Genomic DNA, 25,449 nt, shown 5'->3' on the forward strand with positions numbered 1-25,449 from the left:
ACAAAAGCCATTGAATATCTTGAGCAATAAAAAAAGCCTTTGTTTCGGTTTGTTATGACAAAACACCTGACTCAAAGAATAAGCAGCTAGATAAAAGTACATTTTAAAAGTTGGCACATGACCTGAGCTGTATTTTCCTCTGCCTGAAGTATCTGCAAACACCTGAAGATTTTTGTAATAACTGTTTAAAAAAAAAACAAAAACAAAACACCACCATAAGTGACAATATATATGGGGGCAGAAAAGATTTTTCTCTACTTTTATTGATCAACTGAGACTTAGAGGATATTCCTGAAACATTTTACGTAGTTTTTTTCCATTTATATTTAGGAAAAGATGTAGTGCTTCAAACCCCCACCTTTCAGTAACCATCTTGCTTGCTTTCTCCATACTGAAATTGCAGAGCAGCTCCTGGTCCAGCATTGCCATGTGGAAAGTCTCATGTCCAAGTCCACTGTGCCACTCCCTTGGCTGTCAAAACCTGGGGGCATGGAGGGAGCCCTGGGGCTCAGACTGGGAAAGGAGAGCCCTGTGCTTCTCAACACTGACCCCCTCTGACCATGTCACAGAGCTGTGCCAGCAGCTTTGGACACTCTTAAGCTCTTTTAAACATCAAGCTAAGGAAAGGTGTGAAAGCACAAGTAAATGGAGAGTGGACATCAGAGCTTGCAATGGACTCTGTAATACAGCATCCCTGACAAGCATTAGGTGTTAAAATATTAATGTTTCTGTAGGATAACATTAAATGTCCTGAAAAATACCTCCCTTTCAGGGGCAGAATGAGTCATCTTGGAGGAATAGGGCTGCACTTACTGAGCAAACTGGATTTTAGTGAAATGAAGTTGAAATGAAATCCCTGTTTTGGCATAGATAATTTACCATATGTTGCAGGTTGAACTGTAAGACTGAGGGGAAGTCACGATTATGTGGCAAATAAAACAGCAGCTGCAAGGACCTCAGTTGGATGTTGGCATTTCAGTGCAAAGTTAACAGTTGTAGCTTAAAATCTGAGAAGTATTTAAGATTAAAATACAAGAGTCTGTGCTGTTTGCATTCCATGTGTTGCTAAAATAATGTTTTAAGAGGATCAAAGGCTCCAACAATTAATGAAAGCATTTTAATGGAGCTTTTCAAGTCCATGAAGACACAGGCAGTCAGCTTGACACACTGTACCTCTGTGGCTGTGAAGTGTTGTATAAAAGCCTAATGTCAGAAATTAAACCATACACATTTTCCTGCCAGTAATCCACCATATTGCACATGCACATGCGCATCTGTGAAAGCGGCAGTGTTGGGTACACAAAGCAAGCTGTACGCTCTCACAGCACAACTGTGCGCTGCAATTTCAACCCATATGTCATCATGCGAGTCTTGAGTTAAGGAAAGAAGGGTTTGGGTGCTAAAGATTGCTTTAACCTGTGAAAGAGTTAGAAGTACTTGAGGGGAGGGTGGTAGGTTGGCAAGATCTTTGTTGCAGAGGTATATGTTAAAGCAACTTCTTTGATATTACAAAAAAACCCTCTTCCTGTATCATGTACATTCTGCTTTGCTTCTGTGAAGTAGCAAAGCCCTTTATATACTGCTTTGCCTTGTGCTATAACCAGCTCTGAATGTGTTAAAGTTGAGTTGAGAAGACAAATGTACTTCAAGGAACCGAGTGCTGTGGGTTTTGGGGGTTTGACAGTTGTGAAAGGCTTGTTGGTGGGATGACAGCTCAGGTGCTCCCAAATTTTGTATGTATGTTCTCTGTTGGCACAGAACTGAAACAAACATCAAAGCAAAACCAGCTGTTGCTGGTCATCACAGCTGGACCTGGGTACTTTGTGGTTAGGGCTCAGTTTTGCCACTGTTCTTTGAGGAGCAGTGTTTGTGCTCTGTGAGAGTCTCTTTTGCCAGCTCTTCTCTCCCTGGTAGCAGGCACAAAAGTGCTGGGGCACAAATGAGCCAGACTTCTTTCCCCAGTTTACCCATGATCTTTTTAACTGACTTCTTAATCTTTCTGTGTGAAAAGAGTATTTCAAATGCTGAACGTCCAGATCTCCTGATCTGTGTACTGTGAAAATTTCTCTGTGATGAGTTGGAGTCCACTCTACAACATTTAGTGTAGTGTTTAAAAATTCCTTTCTCTGTTCATTTGTGATCATATAAAAGAACAAAATAGTAGAATATCCATGGTGAAATCAGGAGAAATTCAGTAGTACAGCAGTTCTTCCCTTGGCATGTGCAATAATAGCCCTTTTGGCTTATATCTTAACCAGATTGTTTTCTATATTCTTCTTATTTTTGATTACACTATGTAAACTTGCTCCAAGTAATACACTGGAGAATTGGATAAATGCTTATTTTAGCTGGCTGTTTGTTCTGGTGAGTTCTCAAAACTTTCTGCATCAGAATAAAAATATCCTGCTTATGCTAAATATCATTAGATAGCATTTTTATAGTGATTACTTCTCACTACAGAATGATCAAATGATACTTAAAAATAAAAAGTCAGGAAATGGGGAAAAAAAAGGAAGAATGCACACATGCATTCACAATATACCAAGCAAAAAAAAAAGAGAAAAGCAAGAAAATGATCTTTGTTGTATCCAGGTCAACCTTGTGTGTTTTGCTTTAAACAGGGCTAATTACCAATGGGGAAAAAAAATGGTTCTTGCTGTTGGGATCATTATAAATGTGGGTCATTGTGAGCAGGGTTTGTTATGGTGAACTTTAATTATACTTTACTTTTGCTTGGCTGTTTGGCTGAAGCAAACAAGGGCTCTGTTCTTTCAGAGAGAAAACAGAAATAAAGCTAGTGACTTCCCCCATTTCAACACTCACAGTGAGGTCTCGTCCTAACACACCAGTCCTCAGAAGACGAGAGCTGCTTCTTGTCTTGCTTCTTAATTTTAAATAAGCAGATTGTGGTTTAAAGCTGTGGTTTGTTAGACCAGTCTACAGAAGGCATTATTTGTATAACCATTAAATCATAGCAATTAGAACAAATATTGTTGACATATGGCATGCTTTTTGGCTAATTTATTTCACTTGTACACTTGAATCATTCTCTAACTGGCTTCTTCCCTGCTAGGATATCCATCATTTGTATATATGTATATGCTTTCCATTTGATTTGATACAGCATTCAACTCCTGAAGACTTGACTGAATACAGTTTATTATTGAGGCTCAAAATGTCAGTCATGTCAGTCACCTATGGCTCCTGGTCTGATACAAACAGTAATAGTTCTGTTAGGCTCATCTGAACCTCTGATAAAAAAATACCAACTTTGAAATACATGAACCTCTGAGAGAGAAATAATTTGGATTGACTGAAATATGTAAAAGTGTCAGCTGTAATCCTTGATATGTAGGGAACTTCCACAGATTTTTACTGCTGTATAAGGGACAAGTTTAGCTATGATCCAGAAATCATCACATCTTAACATCCCTAACCAGTGAACCATAGCAGGTACAGCATGTAAGCATCCTGGAGGAGAAAAACATTGTAAGCGTTTCAGAAGTGAAACTTGGCATGGCTTTCTCAGGAGAAGATTTCTTTCAACAACAGGAAAATGTACCTATCCATGAAACTTTTAAGATGAGCTTTGCAGCAGAAAACCCATCCTGAAAGCACTCAGATTATTCATTTTAGATGCAGAGGGAAAAATGGTCTAAACCTTAAGTTTTTCGTTTGGAAGTAGATTTTCCTACCTGTGTAGTAGGAAAACCAGGTTGTGGGGGTTTTTTTATCAAAGTGCAATGAAAACAGTGTCTAACACTTAGACTAGGAGAATATCAGAAGTAATAGGGCTCTCACTCGGTAGGCAGTGTGGGGAGTGACTGGGAAGCTCTTCAGTGTTGATGAATCCAGGCCCTATGAGCTTGTTTCTTACTGGACACAGAAAATACTGCTCAGGGATGATAGACTTCACTCTCAAAGAAAAAAAAAAAGCAGAAAGACAGCTGCTCAGAAGCAAGAGACAATTGAAATCTGTGCCTGTGCTGTGCCTGTGGCTTCAAATCCACTTTCTAGAACTAAGACAACTCCAGGTGTGCAAGAGCCAGTTAAAATAGCTTATTTTCAGACAGTATCTGTTGAGCTATCTCCTCGCTATTGTCCTTGGAAATCACCACAGAACCACAGAATGGTTTGGGTTGGAAGGAACCTTAAAGTTCCTTCCACTAGAGCAGGTTGCTCCAAGCTTCGTCCAACCTGGCCTTGAACACTGCCAGGGATGGGGCAGCCACAGCGTCTCTGGGCAACCTGTGCCAGCGCCTCAGCACCCTCACAGTAAAGACTTTTTTCCTAATGTCTAATTTAAAACTACCCTCAGACTTACAGTAGTTTAGGAGAGGGAGCTTAGTGCCAGTGACAGGACAGGTCTTCAGAATGTTCATGATGCTGCCTGGTTTTAGAAATCTGGTTTTCTAGGCATTTTACTTAAATGCAGGAAGTTGGAAATTGCAAGTAGATGCATCTAAAACATGAAGCTGCCCTCCCCTAAGAGCAGATTTGTGTTCAGCTGTACTATATTCTGGCTAAGTGAAGTCTTCATTATACACTGGCTGCTTTCACCTTTCCTTGAAAGCAGCCAGCCTCTGAAATTGCGGGAGGAAATGAAAACGTTTTGAAAGACTTACTTACCTCCTAAGCACAAGTACTGCAGAATATTTAGCACTTAAAGCTTTAAAACTTTTAACTTTTCAGACTGTAATTTCTTAATTGCTTAGAGACATAGCATAGTCCTGGTACAGCAAACTCTAATAACATATGATTGCCTTAACTTTTGTTCTGCTACACAACGGTTTATGTTTCCCTGCTGGGTGTTAATTATTTTTTCCTCAGATTTCAGAAGACACTTTGGCAGTCTGATGGGACAGGGCCAAAAATCTCAGTCTCAAGCTGGGAGGTCTATACAAAGGATTGAATTCTGAACCATAAATTTAAAATTAATTTCATGTAAAAAGACAAATATATCGTGAGTGAACTTCTACTGTAGTCTTTCCCGCAATGGCGCCTCTAATTTCAGAAAGTAAATCAGTCTTGGCTGCTGCTAACTGTATGCTTTGTTCATGCTTTGTGACATTCTAACACAGGCTGTTGTTGAACTAATTATTGCCCAGAAAAGGAAGGAAATATGATGTGGAAGACACAGAGCATGATCCACAGTTCCTCTTGAACTCGATAGGAGTCTTTCTATTGATTCTCACAAAATTTTGGATCAGGCCTACGGAATACAAGTTCAGCTCTCCAAAAAAACCCTATGGCTATTAGAACAATAGAGCAAACTTCATACTTGCAGTTTTATTCAGTGTCATGATTTTTAAAAGATCTCATCTGCATTCAGTCATATAGGACCTGACTTTCTTTTGTTGTTTCTCTTTTTGTCTTGATGCTTAGGTTTTTATGCTTAAGAAAAAAATAATAATTCTTTCAGGAAGATTAAATTAAGAAGCCACTTACATCTTTATTTAAGTACAGTAATGTAAATTTGGTTTAGTTCTCTTTCACAGTTTTCTCCCTTTTTTTCCTAAAGAATTTCTATTATTAGATTAAATTCCTCAGTTTGTGGTTTTAGTTAATTTATATCTTGGTAATTTTTAAAGCCAAAACATTTCTAGAAAATTCACTTTGTTCACACACTTTTGTTTTTCATTTACATACAGGTACTATTGGATACAACCAAAGAAACAGGATAGATACTCTCATGTACCTTCTAGCCTATCCACAAAAGCCAATGGTAAAAACAAAGACAATAGAACTGATAGATTTTGAGAAACTGCCTGCTGGACAGAATGCCACAGTCGCTGTGATGAGCTACAGTGGTTACGATATTGAAGATGCTCTTGTCTTAAACAAGGCCTCTTTGGACAGAGGTAAGAACCATCAGCCCTTCCCACTTCTCTAGTGTGTGTGTGCTAGTACATATTTTAATAAACTTGTTGTCTCCTGGTGTTATCCCAGAATAATTCTTATTGTCGTTATGAGCAGTACATCTCCAGTTAAGAAATTGAATTCCAAAACTGCTTTGAATGCTTTTGTTTGTTTTCTGCATGAATAGTGATTGTAACTGAGTGCTTGGTGAAGTTGCCAATGTGGGAATAAAATTCTGACTATGGATATTATAAGAAAAAATTACGAACTTTTGACCTCAAATAAAAAGGTATAAATGGCCCCTTTTAAAAAATATTTAGTTTACAAAAAAAGGGAGGTATTATTTAATCTGTTCTGTTGGACTTGCCTTTTAGATGGTTACCTGAATCTCTGCTCATTACTAACAGCAACGGGGTCTCATTATTTTCCCCGGTAACAAAAGCAATAGATGAAATTAGACTTCTATATTTGGGAAAGGAATGGAACGTGTGGTAGTTTGTGTCATTGTGAACTCGATGCTCTGAGGGAGAAATAGGACTATTACCTTCTTTCTGAGAGAAAGTACTAGTGTTGCCTAAAGCAAAATAGTGTGGTGTTTATTCAGAGATAAACTAATGACCTGCCGCCTTAAGGAAATAAATCTATGCATGTGGTGTATCTTAAGTAAAAGTATGTAAGCACCAAATATAAGGTAACTAGGTGAAACCAGTGCTTGTGCCTGTTTCAGTCTCTCCACAGTTCTTCAATGCTTTATATTAATGCTGCTGGGGGTTGGAGGAGAGTTGCTAGAAAACTTAGTCTCTCTTCTCTCTCTTTTCCAAATAAATTCCCTTGAGAGAAGACACAGTGCAGCGAGATCAAATTGGTTTTAGTTTCGGGTGGCCAAAATCAGATTCTTCCATCACTTCATTCCCCCTACACTCCCTTCCTCCTGGTTGCTAGGCAGCAATAATAGTATTCCTAGACATGTATCTTTGGCATTAATGTCTGCCGCGTTTAATTTATGCCTCCTTTTCTAAAACAACAACAGGCATGATTTAAAACTGAATGTTTTCTTTTCTGGTAGGTTGGTAACATTTACAGGGAGAGCTGTGGTGCTTGCGAGGAGTTATTTGACATAATCTAAAGATATAGATGTACTGTATGTGGCTGCAACAATATTTCAAATGAACTAAAATAATGTAGGATGATTAGAAAGCCTTGCTCTTGGCTGTTTGTAATTCTAAATGTGATTAAAGTGTTTAGTATTGTGGGTAGTTGCTGTACTTGGAGAAAAATTCCAGAGATGCTACTTTTCTCATCTAAAACCCAAAACAAACCTATTTTATAACAATATATATATATCTCAGAATTCTTTCAGCTGGGGGAAAAAAGTGAGCAATGGGGTGATTATATGTGAAATGCTCAATCCGTACTTTCCTGGTAGTCTAGCTTGTGTCAGCCACAAACATGAGTAAAAGCTCAGGTTTCTTAGAACTCCCGAGAGGAAGAGGTGCTGTTCTCATCCTGGTGCAGTTTTCTCTCCTATGTTATGTCTCTCTGTGAACCACCAAAGGTAAGAGAAATGATGCGTGTGTGTGTATGCGTGTGTGCAGAGGTATAGAAGTGGATTAGCTCAACTTCAGAATTGGACTGTAGTCCAATGTCTAAAAAAAGTAGCATGCATGATCTGATTTTAAATTGTGAGCTACTAAGTGTCCATGTACAGTGTTAAATATATTCAAGACAATGAATGATCTGATTAATAAAAAAAATATTTTATGTTCTGTCACTCAGCTGGTGGATCAACATCCTTGTTTTATTCTGATAATGTGTTATAAAGAATCTTCGAACTCCTAAGCAGATGAGTTCATGTTGCATTTTAGGTTTTGGAAGGTGTCTTGTATATAAGAATGCCAAGTGTACACTGAAGCGCTATACGAACCAGACATTTGATAAAGTCATGGGTCCAATGTTGGATGCAGCTACCCGTAAACCAATCTGGCGCCATGAAATTTTAGATGCTGATGGTATCTGCTCTCCAGGTATGTCAGACTACATGTTCAATCATAGCATGTTCATAATGTTCTGTTAATGATTCTTGTGCACCTTGTTTACTTAGTTTAGTAAGTAGGGGTTTTTTTCTTAAAAATAGAAAATTAAAAAATGTTAGTTTCTGAAAGCAGCAGGGTACCAGTCATTGGGGGGTTTTAGGGCTTTGCATTTAGGGAACTTTATGTTTAAATAAGAGAGTGAGTCTTTAACAGTGTGAATCTGTTGAAACATTAGAACTTGTATTCCTCTTATGTGCCCAAACTGGCAAACTTTAAAAACTGTAGGTTTTTTACTGTTGTCTCTCATACGTTCTGTTGTTGCTTTTTAAGGATAAATTACTTACTATTTTGATTCATATGTCAAATCAAAACCTCCTAGCTTGTTGTCTGTTACTGCAGTTGTTAGAGGAAGTAAAAGCTTGTGTTTTTAACACTTCAGCAATATGCTTGGAGAGAGAGAAGAAAATAAATACAACTATGTTTAGTTATGAGGATAGGTGTATAACTTTCCAGTGGAAATAAATTTGAGAAAGAATCCTCCCATACCATCATCCTTCAATTAAGAAATGGCTTAATAGATCTGCTGAGATTTAATAAGAAAGGTGCTGTAAAAGGCACTAAACTTAATTCCATTATAGCAACACAACTGGGTCACTTTTGCTCTTTTACACATCACAATGGAGCTTTCAAAGTTAATTAAAGAATAAAAGGCAAGAATCTCCTGAAGTATTAGGACAGATAGGACTAGGGTGGACTCCAAACTGAGGCTGTTCTCAGTGTGTAGGTAAAAAACCTCTTTAAAGTAGTTCATGTGGACAGAAAAGAGACATAGGCTGAAGTTCAGTGTAATTTTGTGGAGGAGGTGGAAGGCAGGTATTTGATGTGCGTTTGTATCATTGGCCATGCTGCTGGTCTGGTTTTCTATGTGAAGGGCAGGACAAGGGAATGCAGAGGAAAATAGCTGAGGTATGTGACCCAGAAGCAAGAGGAAGAAGTAACTGCAAGGAGAGGCTGGAAGTAGCCTTGCACAACTCATGTGGAAATGATGTGATGTCCTGAATATAGGTGTGAATTTCTAAAATTTATCAGTTAGTCTTGCTTGTTAATTTTCTCCATACTTACAGCAGATGACTTCAGATGCTTTTGTGTATTCTTTAGACGAGGGTATGTTGAACAGCTGTTATAGTGCACCAGACTGTAAGCTATTCTGTTTTGGTTATCAAAAAAAAAAAAGCTAGTTTAATGATTCCCTTCTCACATAATAGCCAATAAAATAACATGGCAATCTTCCTGGACACGTTCCTCTCAGTTTGTCTTCCATGTTACCTTTTTTATAAAGCTGAAAATGTATTTCTAACACAGGTAGCCAGGTATGTTTTCATGGTGCTTTTTTACCTTGTTCTTTTTAGGTGAGAAAGTAGAAAACAAGCAAGTCCTTGTGAACAAATCTATGCCAACTGTGACCCAGACGCCTCTGGAAGGAAGTGGTGTGCCTCAGCAGCCACAGTACAAAGATGTGCCAGTAACGTATGTTGCTTTATACTTGGGGAAAGTACTTGGAGGAAAGGTGTCTGAGAAAATACTCAATTCTAGAAAAGTCAAAGGAATATATTTTGCAATATATAGAAAAAAGCAAATACGCGAATAATTTCCTTCCTGCTCTGGGATGTCTACCTCTTTTTCTTTTTTTTTTCCTCCCAGAAATCTCTGCATCTCAGACTCTAGGTTTCATCTCTGTTGGTTCCTCGTACTGTGTTCTGCCCTTGGTTCATTTCCACACCTGCACCTGAAGCATAGTTTCAGTCAGCATGTTATACCATAATTTTGTTATTAAATACTCATGGTATATTCCTTAAAATCCCTTTGTCAACTCTAACTCTCTATTTGGCTTTTGCTTGTTTAACTGAGGATCCAGAAATTTGCAATGCATTAGGAAGCTTTTTCCTGTCCAGAAGAGCACATGTGACAAAAAATACACTTTGTTCTTTACAAGTTCAGCTTAATTCTCCCTTTGTTTCTGTTCTATCTCTTAAGCCTTTTACAGAATCATACCATACTCTGGAACTTTATATAATCTTTGTTTCATTGGCTTCCCATACGTAAGTTCCATGAAGACTTCAGTTTAGCCAGAAGCTTACCAAAACACAGATACTTGTTTGTAACTTGTGTTTGGTTCGTAGATGTAAACCTCATCTTTTTTCTTATTGTACTAGCTACAAAGGTGCAACTGATTCTTATATTGAAAAAGTAATGATTTCATCAAATGCAGAGGATGCTTTCTTGATCAAAATGTTGTTGAGGCAAACTAGACGTCCAGAAATTGGAGATAAATTTAGCAGTCGTCATGGGCAGAAAGGTAAGCTACATGTTTAATAAAAATAAATGCATGTTGGGTATGCCTGCTATACATGCATAATATCATCATGCATGTTTCCATTGACCAGTTCAGATCTTTCATGAGGACCATATCCCTTTTTTTGGTGAAGTTCACCTAACTTAGCAATGGTGTTTCTGGAACTGAGGAGAGGAATTGGCAAACACAACTCTCTCACCTACGAATCTGGAAAATACGGTAGTTGCCCATTTTAAACAAGAACAGGCATTTGAGGTTTGGTTGTAAGGTTTTTTTTCCTGTATGTGTGAATTTGGTTTTACGTGATAGGTTTATCAATGGGCTATCAAGAGAGATTGGAGGAAAGACTCATTTGGAATGGACAGAAAAGATGGAATGGGATGTCTGCAAGTCATCTGCACAGACATACTGTTTTAAAGAGCCATGGTGTAAAAAGGAAGCAAATTAGGAATCAACTAGGAGTGCATCAGCAGAAGTTGGAAAAAAAGGGGGAAATGTTTTTAAAAATATACCTGGAATATGATCTGGGGCACCTCTGGGTCTTCAAACTGAGAACTGAAAATGTGTACCTACGAGGAAGCTGCTTGGTGGCAGGTAGCCCTCTAGTGTTAATAGTAAGATGAAAATCAGGAACCTGTTTCTGTATCTGTTGAAAAAAGCAGTGGGTTCCCTTTGACCTTAATGGCAAAAAAAAAAGACTCAGACCATGCTTTCTGAATCTTGAAGGGCTGGGAGGTGTGGGAAGGGTGTTAAGGAAGAAGTGACTGAAAACAGTGACTGCAACATAAAAGCATGTTTTGATCCCATTGGTCTCAATAGGGGACAGATTTAGACATCTTTTCATCTATCTGTTCTGTACTGGAAATAGAGGGGTTTAGTACTTTCAGCAGGCCCTTTTGCCTTACTCTGTGTTGTGCTAAACCTACTGCCTGCACGTTACAATCTTACAACATTTTCAGGCCTTATTTTGGTGTGAGAACATTGCTCAGTCTCTTGTAAGATGTGGTGGGGAGGCAAAAAGGTTGGTATTACCAAATCGTTCTGTTGCAGCACATGCACTCCTTTTGTGTTGCTGGGCAAATGTGATGCTGTTTTAATAACTACTGGAGCAAAAGAATTCTTACTTCCTTGCTTTGATTTCTGAGGAACTAGAACCAGAGCATTGAGTGTAAAGCATACCAGCCTCTTAACATCTGGTAACACAAGTATCTGCTAGGTCTGTGTGGAGACTAGAGGGAGGGAACTGAGGATGTAACAGGGGACACTGTTTAGATTTGAAACACTAATACTTAAAAACTAGTTGTAGTCAATGAGCTTTGCAGTCATACAGCAAATTACAATACTACCTAAAGGATGTCTTGCAAACAAACTGGCCTTTTGTTAGCAGTGTTCTCTTCATCAGAAGACACATGGAAGAAAGAATGATTTTTGTTATGAGTGTCTTCCCGAAGTGTCCCTTTCAACAGTTTATGACATGGTCCCATTCTAGTCCCAGCATCATGCTGGGTTTGTCCTTGTGCTGATTCACATCCTATATTCTTGGAGCAGAACCAGAGAACTCTGTAGGCAGATATGCCCTGGAGTGAATCAGCAAAGAGCTGATACTTGCAAACATTCATATGTAGATATGAGCCAGTGAAAGCAGATGAAATTGCAACAGATGTCACCAGAACACAAGCAGTATCCAGCTCTAGAGCTCTTTCAAACGAAGCTTAAACAGAATCATCTTCAGCATGCTCAGTGCCTGTATGACTGGAAGAGGTATGAAGAGTGGTTGCTTACAGATGGACCCAAGGCAAAAGTGAGAAGTCATTTTTATAATGCTCCATGCCACTGTTTACTTCCTTACTCACACGTGTAGCCTGAAATCAAACTCAAGGTCCTTTATGACCTTCTGGGGCTATGGAAATATATAAGCATCAGTGGCAATCAGGTGGGCAGGTGTAACTGAAGTGAAAGACCACATCCTTGTCATGAGGTGCGTTCCACAGTAATCCTCATTTCTGTAGTCTCCAGGTTTGGTGATCAGGACATCTACCTAGAGCAAGCCATCAGTCAAAAGAGGTGAAATGGGTACAAAAGGCAGTAGTTGATCATGTCAGCTGCTACCACATGTTGCCTCAAGTTTGCGTGTTTTCTATGCAGTACAGTCAATGCAGGCTTTCTCAGTACATCCTGCTCTTCCCAAGGTCACCCTTCCACAATGTCTATCCAAAAACCCATAAAACTGGTTCCTGAAACTCTGTAAAAGAACTTCTTCCATTGATTCTGCTGTCATTAAGAAATAGAAACTCTTCTGATAAGCACTGAAACGTTTTTCCTGATGGCTTTTGATCTAAAATTAGGCAGTGATTTTCACGGAGTCCCTGAGCTGGAAACAAGTACCTGTTGAAGGCTTCAAAAAAGTAAAGCAGCAGCAGTACATTCTTGACCTTTCTTTTAAAATCCAATCTAGTTCTTGCCCTACAGCCACATGGGGTGATTTCAGTAAGTGAGGGGGAAGATCATTAGCTTCAGAGGCAAACATTGTTGAGCAGTTCAACTGCCTCATTCCTTCCTTCTCTCCAGGAAGATTCTCCTTCAGGAAGACTTCATGTAGAGTCTCTTTCATATAATTTTTTAATCTCACAAGGAAAATGTGCAGTACTTTTAGAGCAAAGCCCATTTCTTCATGTATTTTGAGCTTTGTCTAATTAGTCCTTTCTCCTCATAGGTTGCATGTGGCATTTTAGCTGCAAGTTATTATTTAACAATATGATCACTACTGTGCAGGACATTTTCTGACTAGAATTAAAAAAAACCCCAAACCCACAAATTATAATAAAGAAGCTGCTTGGTTAATTATGATGAATATTTATGGACATTTGCATGAAAAATAAGCAGGTAAGGTATTTCTCCTGGTTTAGGCTGTTGATGTGCACCTATTGAAATAGTTGAACAGGATTTAAATGGAACTGATTTTCATACCTGTCCAAAAATTAAAAAAAGGGGGCCTCCACAAATCTAGAACTAGCAGAGGAAGAAAGGTGGAAGTGAAAGAATGACAGAAGAAAGGAGAATTGTATCAGGCAGGCTGCATTACAGCTTTAGAGAGCAGAGGGCCTTCTATACCACTAAATGCAGATCAAGCATCTCACTGTCCATAGCAAGCTCATTTTAGAGGTCTTAAAGGACAGACATCTCATGACTACTTTTGCTGCTCATCAAACCCTGGTACTCATGGTCAAATGCAGAAGCACTGGACTAGAATCTGGTAGTATTTTCGTTAATATACCAACAGCCATAGAAAGTTAGGAATTTTTTTTCCCCCCGAAGTCAAATACCTGTGGAAATCCCATGGCAATGAAAAACAACATCCTAAATGCTGCAGGGAACTTTGAGGGTGCCCATAATAATGCCTTGCATTACATCAGGTTAGAATGACCAATCCCCCATGTAGTTCTGCTTTAGACCTGTAATAATAACAAGCCAAAACCATCAGAATAGCAAATGTCCCTTTCAGCATGGTTTTGGAGATAGAGAGTTGGAGTGGTTCAGGCTGGAGAAAAGAAGGCTCTGAGGAGACCTCAGAGCAGCTTCCAGTGCCTAAAGGGGCTGACAAGAAATCTGGAGAGGGACGTTTTACAAGGCCGTGTAGTGACAGGACAAGGGGGAATGTCTTTAAACTGATAGAGGGTAGATTTAGATTAGCTGTTAGGAAGTTCTTCCCTGTGAGGGTGCTGAGGCACTGGCACAGGTTGCCCAGAGAAGCTGTGGCTGCCCCATCCCTGGCAGTGTTCAAGGCCAGGTTGGACACAGGGGCTTGGAGCAACCTGGTCTAGTGGAAGGTGTCCCTGCCCGTGGCAGGGGGTTGGAACTGGATGAGCTTAAAGGTCCCTTCCAACCAAAACCAGTCTGTGATTCTATGATTGCAACAACTGTGTTACAGAGTTTGCAGACATGTCAGTTAGCTGTCCTGTACATCAGTCTGTAGTAATCTCTTGTGATCGGGAGATTGATCATATTCTAGATTATTACACTGTACTAGGATACATGGCCTTCCTGGTAGTAAGCCTCTCAGTTTGCTGGCTTGTAGTACATTGTGGGAACAGATGTTACAATAAATGGGAGAAAGGAGAAATGTGCTTAGTGGAGAAGATGCATGTGTTAGATACCATGAAAAAAAATATTGACAAGAACAGTGGCATTCCGTGTTTTGCAGCTTCAGTATACAGCAAAGAACCAGATACTGAAATTAATCTTAGATCACGCGCAATGATAGAACTGGAAAAAAGGCATGAAAAGGAAAGGGGAAATATTCTTTGCTAGCTGTTTAAAAACACAGCTGGTATCATCCTTCTCTGACATCAAATCGGGGAAGGATCAGTCATAACAAAGGCGTATAAACAAATGTGAAACAGAAATCATTATACTAACAGTTTAACATGTTCCATTGAGAGAATTTTTAATTAGGCTGAATTTGTTCTCTCATCTTTGTCTGAATGCAGGCGATTACCACTTCAAATTTAATTTGTGAGTGTTAGCTTTAAACCCATCATAGGGCCATTTAAACCTATGATAAGGTTTTATCATAATAAGTACCTTGATTCAGTAAGAAGGAGAGAAAGCATTTTTCTGTCTGTATTGTCAGTCTTCTCTGTGAAACATTTTTATGTTCTAAGAGGAGTGCATTAAGATGAGATTTGATTTCACAGAATTGTAGTCTTAAAGTAATTAAATATGTGCAAAATAAGAGATTGCACAAACCACATTTCCTGGATTTTTTTCATGAGTTTCTTCGTGTATTCCAAATTGATTTGTACATGTTGCTTGGGCAGAAGGAAGAGGAATAAGAGAATTGGGAAGTGTCTGGAATACAACAGATTAAGTCTCACAAACCAGCTTTAGCCTTTTGTTACAGAAGAGCCTTTCATTAAATATGTAGGTAGATTTTGTAGGCTTCTAATAATATAGATCTGTGCCACTGCCTCTGTAATTGCTGTCTTTGTGTCCTCTCACATGTCAACATGGTATTGGCAAGGGTCACCACTTCTGGCCTGTCCACAACACCCTCTTTTCGTGCAAGTCTGTGTTTTAAGTACACTTCTACCAAAAAGCTAGCCTTTCCGTCAAGACCTGACAACAAAGGAGTATATGGGGAGAAATGACTGAGGCCATCATGTTGTGTTGTGAAATGCAAATATTTTGCTCTATTTCAATATTCACCTTCAAACTGGATGTTGCAGTAAGATCTTTGGGACTGAAACTGTCTCTTTAGTCTACAAAGCCCTTAAGCTTCTACTGTCTCATAAACATCTACCTACCAGGGAGGATTTATCCTGAGCTGTAGGGCTTTGTTTTAACTATATTGCATCGTATATTTTCCAGAAGGATAAAGAAACTTCTTTTTTTGTTAATTATTTTGGTTTTTTAATCTTGCATTCTTCAAGCAAAGTCACTTTTCAAAGCACAGAAGGCTAAAGGATTGTTAAGCTAAAGAAGTTTCATCTGAGTTCCATACAAACTAAATTATTATATTTCCAGATTTCCTCTTGCTTTGCTACAAGTCACAATGAGGAAAAAGTTGGGCTCCTTTGATGTGAAAAAAAGCAATATAACACTTCTCTGAAAGAACATTTCTCAGTCTCTCATGTGAAAAAGGATTAACACCTCCAACAAAGGTCCTGTAGATCACAGAACTAAGCAGCAATACTGAACAGTATTCCTGAGGAGTGGAAAAACTGTATTTAAGCAAGAGATTGTTTGAACTGGCAAACAGAAGCTTTTTAATAGCTGAAGATCTAAGATAAAGGATTAAACCTTTCTGAAGTATCTGCACTTAAACAACTCTAAAGACAAGGAAACAAGTTTAAATTCATGAAAGATGGCCTTTGTTTTCCAAAATGAACCATGTTCCTTGGTGTCAAAACAAAATCCATTCACAGCATTGTCAACTACATAAACTTCATGACAATACCACTTACCTACTGAAGTCTGACCTTGCTTAGTTTTAAAAATGTTTTCTAGCTTGAGCATCTGCCTTCTGCTTGCCTGTCTTCATAGCTGAGAACAACTTACCTTTCTCCTTTTAATGGGCAGTTGTACAGTACACATAAGCAGCACATGTAAAGTAAGATGTTAGTTTTGCATGGCTACTTGTGTCATTTTTCCCCCGTGTTACAAGTCAGACTTAGTACTTTATCTCTAATAAAACATCAGTGGGTTTATAGGAGTTAAATGGTTCAAGTGGTATTACAAAGAATTTGCTGTTATCGACTGCAGGAATGTGGGATGATTAGTAGGTATTAGGCATCAGGAAAGGTAGGAATTTCTTCCCTTATTTTTATCTTCAGAAGTTGAACATGAGAAAATGAGGTGTCAGAATGCCATTAAAACTTCTCCTACCATTTTTTTCTATTTATTTTTAACAAACCTGCTACTTAGCTTGCTGTCTTAAGGAGAAAATCACAGCATTTTTCTATCTCGAGCAGCAAACAGGTAACCTTATGACCTTTTCAGTAAATCCTCAACTGAACCTCTGAAATTAGGGTGATTTAGCATTTTATGGCACAGAATAAAAATCTCTAATTCTGTTTCCAAATAGTGTATCCTGAACACACATTTTATTAAGCTCTTGACTCATTCAGCCATGTGTATTTTGTAAAGTTCCTATGGTTATTGTTTTACAATAGCTGCTTCCAGAAGCATTGTAAGGGTTTCAATTAATCAGCTCTTTGTGTGCTTCAGACTATGCAAATTTATCACATCAGACCATTCAGCAGCTCATGGGAAAGCAGTGTACAAACTGTATTGTCTTCTAGCACCTCCTCTCATTTAGAGTGATGTTTTTAATAAGAAAACTAATCAAGTTTACTTATGCATTATTTATCTGTTAATTTTAATTCTGTTCTTTACCTCTTATGTCAAATGGGATGTAGCAAGTGATATGATGGATCAGTGAATGATTCAATATTGAACAAAGCTTATGTGATGCAGCACTTTTTTCTTCTAGACTTGTTCTGTGCTTAGTTAGCCAACACAGTATGTAATTAGAGAGTTTTGAAGCAGATGTACATTTTTGTTTAGCCTTACGAATGTTTGCAAATCTGTTTGTCACTTGCCCATAATATACAGGGCTGTGTTAGTTGTGTTACAACTTCTCTTAATTGCATGACATAGTTTTCCTTCTCAAGAGTATTTCCAAAGTCTGGCAAATCTGGTAAATCTAAAAGAGATGCCTTTCAAGTTAGTTTTAGCTCTTTTACCACCATATCATTAGAATAAGTAAACAAGCACATTTAGTAACGCACTTCTTTTTATCTTGCTGATAGAAACTGGTATTACTGCTGCTTCTATTCACTTAGTCTCCTTTGCTCTCTAATGTCCCTCCTGCTGGTAGTAATTAGTTTTCTATATTAGGTTGTTTTGACTTATTTGATGATTTTTTTTCATTTGGCATGTGTGTGTATAGCAGACATCTCACCGTAGCCCAGTGAAAAACTTTCCCATACTGTCGTGTTTTGTCCCTGCCCCCTCTTTGCCACCCCCCTTCCCCCTCTCTGCTGAATTGCTGTTTTACAAGTCCGGGTATGTTCATGTTTGTCAGCAAACTATAAAAGCAACCACGTAAGAGATACACCAATTCTGGAAACCTGAATTTCTCCTGATGAGAAAAAGAAACTTTCGAAGGACAGAAGTACAGGGGTGAGGGGATTGTTATGCTCTGTGGAGGTACATGGGTGGTGAGATGCTGTTGGGATAGTGGGTGTGAAGATGGGGGCCATCATGCATAGTCAGAGGGCTGTCATTTATTGGCTGGCATACAATAGCATTGAAAAACACTGCCTATGGCTGTTTGATACTTGCATGTTAAACCACTGTAGAAGTTGGATTTAAGTTTATCCTAATTTAAAATGTTATCCTTGCAGTAAACTGCCACGCTTATTAATGAATATTTTTTGAGATATATTTTAAAAGAATTTGGTAACATTTTCACTGATTTTTCGTCTATGGTGACACTGTGAAATTGATATACAAAAGTTGGGGTTTTTTCTAGAATTTAATTTGTTTTTCAATTGAAAAGAAATGAGATGTAGCAAACTGCTGGTGATTTCTTGCTCAAACATGCAACCCTGTTGTTAGCCCACATTAAAAAAAGAAAAAAAAGAATTATTTCTTGTGTTGTCTGCAGCTTTTTCTGGTTGTATGTTTAATTCTGGTCCGAGATGAGACCTCCAGAGTGTATAGGTAAGAGCAGATTCAGGCCCAACGCAGTATAGCACCTACTCTGAAATTGTATTGCTATATTTCAGATGCAGCACGTAAAAATTGTGAGGAAAAGGGAAGTGAATGAAACCAAATTGTTTTGCATGTGCTATATGAATGCTGGGGATCAATTTTCATGTGATGTCTAAATCAGTAGCAATTGGGAAATCTTTATAGCCTGTAGTAAGTGCCACAGAACAAAGTTGCCTATTAGTTTGAATATGTCCTGTTTATGAATACTGTGTGGGGAGTACTTGGGCAGCTCAGTTGTGAAATGCAGTTCATGCTTGGACAGAGCAACATTTGGAACTTGAGGCTCTCTTAGATCCTACCTCTTCTTTTCTTCTCATTGTTTCATTAGTCAGTTGCAAGTGATAATTCCACTTATATGGATTAATTCACTTGATCACTTTTTTGCAGCTGCTTGGCAATGTAGAACTGCTGAGTTTGCCATTTACTGCCCTGCTGCAAACCCTGGCTCAGCGATGGGGGATGAAGAAGAATGGAAAACTCAGGAACTTACAGTGCAGACCTGCAACCATTAGTGTCTTAAAGAGCTTCTGAAGGCAAGTGACTGCAAAAGAAAATCAGGTTTACATTTTAAAATTAAAATGCAGTTACTTGCTTTTAGAAGTAGCTTTGTAGGAAGGGTGTCTTTCAGCTTTTTTAACAGTTTTTTATGAGAAACAATGAACTTTCTTAAAATATAGAGGAGGAAGAAGCTTCTCTCTGTCCTGTTCTCTAGATACGCATGGGCATGCTATAGATCTGTTATAAACTCAGCAACTTCTTAAAATACAGAAGCTTAGAATTGAGGTTTTATAGCTTTCTCTTTTTGTTTCTTTTTTCTGCCCCCCCACCCCCTTGTAAAATAGAAACTTTCTAAATGGCCTGGTGAGCTTCACATTGCTGGATTCTGTCTAAATATTTTGTTTTTAACTTCTAAGCTCATTATGCTGTCTTTGTGTTAACTTGTATTAAAATCTGTCAGCTATGACTGGTCTCATAACCACAGTCAGCGGACCAGAATAAGTTAATTATTTACTTGTGTCACTAGTGCTCTTCATCTAATGAAATGCACAGCTGTGTTAGATCTGCAGTTGGGTGTGTAGGTCCCATTGTTACACAAGTCAGCGGAGGGTAGAAGCCGCTATGATGGAGAGCCCTCAGTTCTTTCTGCTGTTCTGCCTTTCTGTGTCGATTTCATGGATCTTTTATCATTCACTTTCACACAAAACAAACAACACAGTGGCTGTCTGCTATGGGAACCAGCTTGGCATATAAAAGGTTTTCAGAGCCTAAAGTAATTTTAAGTTAGCTAAGATTTAATTTTTGGCTTACAGGTGCCATGAAGTCCAGATGCAACCTAATGCTTTCTTAGAAGTAAATGGAAATAAGACAAAATGTACGTGCCATAATACATACATAATAAAGTATGTATACAATTTTAGGATAAAAAAAGCTGTGTGCACAAGAGATAGCGAGTTGGTTTGGTTTGGGGTTTTTTCTTTTTCGTTTTCAGCTAATGATTGCAGCTTGGTGGACAAGGTTAGAAGCATGTTACTGATTTATCATAATAGGACAAAGAAAATTAATTTCAAGAGGTTTAAAAACTAAATACAACACATCCCCCCCCCCCTTGCCACAGACACTCCAATCTTTTTTTTTTTGTCCTGCTCCCTTCCCCCATACTTACCATTCTCATTCTATTAACTACTGTCCCATACACCTATCCCTGTCTTGCTTGGACAGTGGAAGAGGAGCTCCCTCCTGAGCAGACGCCAATATCCCCCTGTGAACTGGCTGGTTGAGGGATGCCTTTTTAGGGACGTAACCAGCACCCTCAATCTTGGAGGAGCCCCCTCCACTCCAGCACTGTTCCCGAAGCGTGCTCTGGCAGTTGCAGCAGGCTGATTTCAAATGGCTTGCAGACTTTTTCAGCTCTCAGGGCTTCTGGAAGAAATTGTCCAACTGAAACAGTAGCTTTGGTTCAAAGGAGTATGGGCTTAAGCAGCTGCATTTTAGCACCTGACTTTGAATGCTGGATCTCTTGGTCATTTATAGCTGCAGTATTTTGATCTGCAGAAATGTACTATAGAAACAGCTTAAGGGGTGGAAGGAAAATTTTGGGATGTATGATAGAATGTTTTAAATGAGTTTTCATGTTCCTGTTTGATCTCTCCTAAAGAGTTTTAGAGGTTGGGGTGAGGCGGAGGGATTGTTTGTTTTACATCCAGTACTGAAGGAGACTGAAAAAAGCTTCCAAAACTTTTAAAGGTACAGTTTGCGTTCATGGACTGACAAAATATAAGCAGTCTGGGGAGCAGATTGTACTTTGTGATCCATCAAAAGCAGTCTTTGCTCAGCAAGTGAATGCTACCTGAAAAAATAATTGTTTCTTGATTTATTTATTTAATATTCCCCTATTTATCTCCTCTTAGTCCATGTCAAAGTCCTGCCTTGATTTGCTTTTATTCACAGTATTTAGCAAAGATACATAAGATAATAAAAATCTGAATTATTAATAATTATTTTGTATGTCCAAAGACATACTATAAGAGACCAAATTTCTTCATTTCTGTTGCAGCTTTAAAAACTAGATCTCCTTTGAGATGTTCCAGTCCGACTGGTCAGAAGTTTCTGGTTGCCTCTGAAAACTATCTAAAGCTTTCTCCCCTAATTTGCTAACTCACAAATCACTGGGAGCATTATGTAAGGGTATGCTAATTTTGCCAGTCCTGTCACAAGGGCTCTCTTCTAGCCTGCAGGTTGTGAGCACTGGTCATGGTAATGAATCTGGGTAAAAAGTGATCCATGAGAAAGAGAGGAGGAGGAAAACACTAAAGAAAATCTGGTGATGAGCGTCAGCCCTGCTGGTGGTTCACTGCTTGTGAATTGAAATGTTTTCTCTTCTGCAGGGGTGTGTGGACTGATTGTTCCTCAGGAAGACATGCCATTTTGTGATACAGGAATCTGTCCAGATATCATAATGAACCCTCATGGCTTCCCATCGCGTATGACGGTTAGTGGTTATGTTACGATTAAAGAGACAGTGTCCCCCGAGAGGGAAAGTGAAGTAGATCAGCCAGAAGAAACGAAGTTTGAAACACGGTTTCACTGAGAACATTCTCCAGTCATGCTGCATGCTTGCTCTCCTAGAAGTATTCAGCCCTCTGTTTTGCATGTTTTGAAATATCCTACTCTAAAAGGAGTAGGGATGCAGGCCGTTTGTACATCATTCTCATCAAGCTAATAAGAAAGCAGCTGAATACTCCATGTGCACTCTTTCTGTTTGAAGATGTCTTGCTCTTCTTTGTTGCTTATGCCCATTAAGCTGGCTGGAGCAGACCATGAAGCAAAGGTTGGAGAGGAGTTTCAGTAATGGTTCTAGTCCTGTGTAACTTCCTACATTACACTCACCTCCCTGAAACTGATGCGAGGCTTGCACTTGTGCTGCAGGGTCACATTGCCTCACAGTCTGGCCTTTATATGGGACCTTCACTGATTACTTTGTACAGCCTCTGATCTTTTTTTCTGTTAGCTTCTTCCCTTCTGTTCCCCCTGCTGCACTGCAGCATGTCGATCTCCTAGAGCAGAAAGCCACACTGGATGTTTGGACAACTACGAAAAATGGAGCTGCCTCCCCCTGGACCTTAAGTTCTTTGCAGACCCTGTGATGGGTCTGGTTTTACCCCTTCTCACAGGGTTACTCCCTATTCTTAGCCATCTTCCATTTCTCCCATTGCATGCAATAACCCAGGCTGCCATCTCGGGCTCTGCCTGGCTAATTTACGCCATGTCCGATCCAGCAATGTGCCTGTACTCATGAGCAGGCTGTTAATTCTGCTTTTCTTTGCTCAGGTAGGAAAGTTAATTGAACTCCTGGCAGGAAAGGCTGGGGTCCTCGATGGCAGATTTCACTATGGAACAGCTTTTGGAGGCAGTAAAGTTAAGGATGTGTGTGAAGATCTTATTCGCTGTGGTTATAACTACCTAGGGAAGGACTACGTAACATCTGGTATCACTGGGTAAGAATCTGCTGTATAGATTTAGATGTTTCAGGGGAGTGGAGAAATGCTTTTGAGACACATCTGAAAAATCTTATATCCCAGAGCTCAGGAACTTTCACTTATTTGCAAACAGCTTTGTGAGATGGAGGAAAAGGACTGAAAAATAGTCTGCTACTATTTTTTTTCCTTGTTTTTGCCTTTGAAGTACTTTGTAGTTGCACATTTTAAGAATTACTAGTATTTGTGCGGCTGTAATATGAATGGTCCTTGTAGTACGTGTGAAAATTTCCCAATCTAGTTGCATGACAGAAAAGGTAAAATCGGGGGTTTCTTCCTAAGAGATTGTAAGAAATTTCAGGTTTCTACTGGCAGCAAATGTTATATATACTTGGAATCAGATAAGCATTTCCATGTTGACTTTAATAGTACTGTAAAATATGGGTTTGGAGGCAGGTGTCTGTTCCTTGGGAATATTTTGTGTGTGCTCTTTTTTCTTTTTTCTTCTTTCAATTACACAATGATTCAGTCTGGCATAATACTCTAATCTGCAAACTTCCTGCTGTGTTGATCAGACTGGCTTCTGAGACACAGAGTTCAAAGAACGTAGGATAGTTTAGGAACAGGAAAAGGCCATATGGCTTCACATGCCTACCCTTCCAAAATGTATCTTAATCCTACCTTCCTGCTATTTTTATTATCCTCCCAGTCCCCTTCTTCTCAAGGAACAAGTTTAGGTCTTTTTTGTACGTTTGGGAGGGGGGATTTAATACTTTTTATTTTAATTGCTTTTCTTACCAACTTATTCCATATGTTGTTTCTTTTTTGAGTTTTGGAGAGATAATTTTGTTTTCCTTACCCACTCCATATTCCATAAACTTTATGTCAAGTATCCTCGTGTTTGAAACACTTTCTGTTAATACATCATGGTAACTTTTTACAAATCTGACTAATCTTGTTTCCTAGGGAGAATAAAATCATCTAGCTCTAAAAATCCCCCCATCCCCAAACTTCAACTTTGTAGTACCCTGTTTAGAGACTTTGCTTTAGGATACTGTTATTTTCCAAGTGAATTTCATATGCTTCATCTATTTGTTACGAAATTTGAAGGCAGATTTCATAACAATGTGGAAATGTGCAAATTCCAAATGTCTAGTTAAGTTTTATTCTTTTCTTCATAGGCAGCTTTTGGAATAACACTGCATCACGTTCAGACTGACTGCCCTGAAAGCCCAAACACATTTTTCTAGGACTCATGATTCCCAAATTGTTTCAAATTCCTCCTGTACACAACACTCTTAAGATAGATATGACTCTCTTAAGATAAGTGTGTGCTAACTGTGAGTATTGGTTTTGGTTTGGTTTTTATTCCTTCAGGGAGCCTTTGGAAGCATATATCTATTTTGGCCCTGTGTATTACCAGAAACTAAAGCACATGGTGTTGGATAAAATGCATGCAAGAGCTCGAGGACCCAGAGCGGTACTCACCAGGTATTGTTACAGGCTAAGTACAAAATACTTGCTTACATTCACAAGTGTGCCCAGCTGACTGGTGGGTATAAAACAATATGTGTTTACCTTTTGATATGTGACACAAAATGATGTTACCTGTTAATATGCTGTTACACACTAAAAGCTCTCACGGTGGACCATAGCAGGAGGTTGAACTGAATGTCCAGGTGTGGTGCAAAACTGAGTTTGCTTCTCAGACTTATGTTGGCAGTTGGTAAAAATACCATCACAGTGCACACTGTGGCCTTTTCCTGTCAGATTGCTCATATCGTCCAAATTTAGGAGGATTTCTTTTTCTTTAACATTTGTACTTTTACAAAATTGGGTATGTGTAGAAGGAAGAAATTTCTTTTAATATTTCAATGTCCTTTCATATTCAGTAGGTTAATACTGATGTGGCCCACATCTTCATCTGTCAAGGCAAAGCAAATTCATTGGTGTAGTGCAAAACAGTGTCAGAATGATGTACATCCCTGGTATACTGCACTTTGCCTTGTAGACTCCTCCATTCACCTGGAAAACTGAATTTAGACTTGTATGTGCTTGTCCACAGTTGTTATTCAATACCATGCAGGAGAATAGCACTTTCACACTAATAAATTGTGATTTACAGATGCCAACAGTAAATCTCCGTTTTTATTTGCCCAATTAAATATATGTCCTCAGTTCCTTTGGAGTCCTGATGACCGCACTAAGTTTGCACTTGGTTTTCTCTCTCAAACAAAAAGGTTGATTACCATGTTAATGTCTTCTGGTGTCAAATTTTGAAGTCAAGCAGAGGTACTCTGTGTAACAGGTAATATAAGCCCGTGGAAGTGGGCTTATATTATCCGGACCTTCGGGGAATTTGAAGCATCCTACTTTCAATGACATTACTTACCTCTTTGCTTTAAAGCCAGGCTCTATTGCTTCTTGCACTTGTGTTCTAAATTGCTGATATTTCTGGCTCACAAGAAACAGTTTAGTGGCACAGGCTTTACCTTGAGGAGGCTTCTATTGGATTGTTTAGTTCATCTCTCTCCATAACAGTTGGATAAATCTTGCCAGAAAGTTACTTGCCAGCTAGTCTTGGATATGCTAGCAAAGATTATTCCAAATGTCCTTTGCCCAGTCTTTGACCAGTCCCTTTTGTACTGTTTTTGAGATGTAAGCATGAAGTCATGTCTATCTTGCCTTTACTCTTCCCAGTAACAAGCATGATTTATATTATTTCATTCTCAATTTATTTTTATGCCTCTTGTCATGCACTGATCCACTTCTCTTGCCTTGCCTGACTGCACAAGCAGTTAGCTAATCCGTCCTCTTAGTAGGCGCAGCTTCCATCTGTTGATGTGCTATTAGAGAGTGGAGGGGCAGGTGTCCGCTGTACCTGATAGAGAAGTAACTTTCTCTTTTGCCTTTTATTGTGTATTTCCTGTGCTTTTTGGCTTTCGAACCTCAC

The 25,449-nt window shown here is 38.9% G+C and overlaps 1 protein-coding gene across 1 annotated transcript in view; it reads left to right on the forward strand.

Annotated features, from left to right (window-relative positions):
• POLR3B (polymerase (RNA) III (DNA directed) polypeptide B) overlaps positions 1-25,449 on the forward strand; it is a 75,597-nt gene that overhangs the window by 40,076 nt on the left and 10,072 nt on the right. The window contains exons 19-25 of the mRNA XM_010009432.1: positions 5,652-5,861; positions 7,725-7,883; positions 9,302-9,419; positions 10,106-10,248; positions 21,408-21,511; positions 22,351-22,517; positions 23,874-23,987. Coding sequence (XP_010007734.1) covers positions 5,652-5,861; positions 7,725-7,883; positions 9,302-9,419; positions 10,106-10,248; positions 21,408-21,511; positions 22,351-22,517; positions 23,874-23,987 — 1,015 coding nt within the window. The remainder of the gene's footprint in view (positions 1-5,651; positions 5,862-7,724; positions 7,884-9,301; positions 9,420-10,105; positions 10,249-21,407; positions 21,512-22,350; positions 22,518-23,873; positions 23,988-25,449) is intronic.

This window comes from Nestor notabilis, unplaced genomic scaffold (genome assembly GCF_000696875.1).
Source record: "Nestor notabilis isolate BGI_N333 unplaced genomic scaffold, ASM69687v1 scaffold7172, whole genome shotgun sequence".
NCBI classification, from domain to species: Eukaryota; Metazoa; Chordata; class Aves; order Psittaciformes; family Psittacidae; genus Nestor; species Nestor notabilis.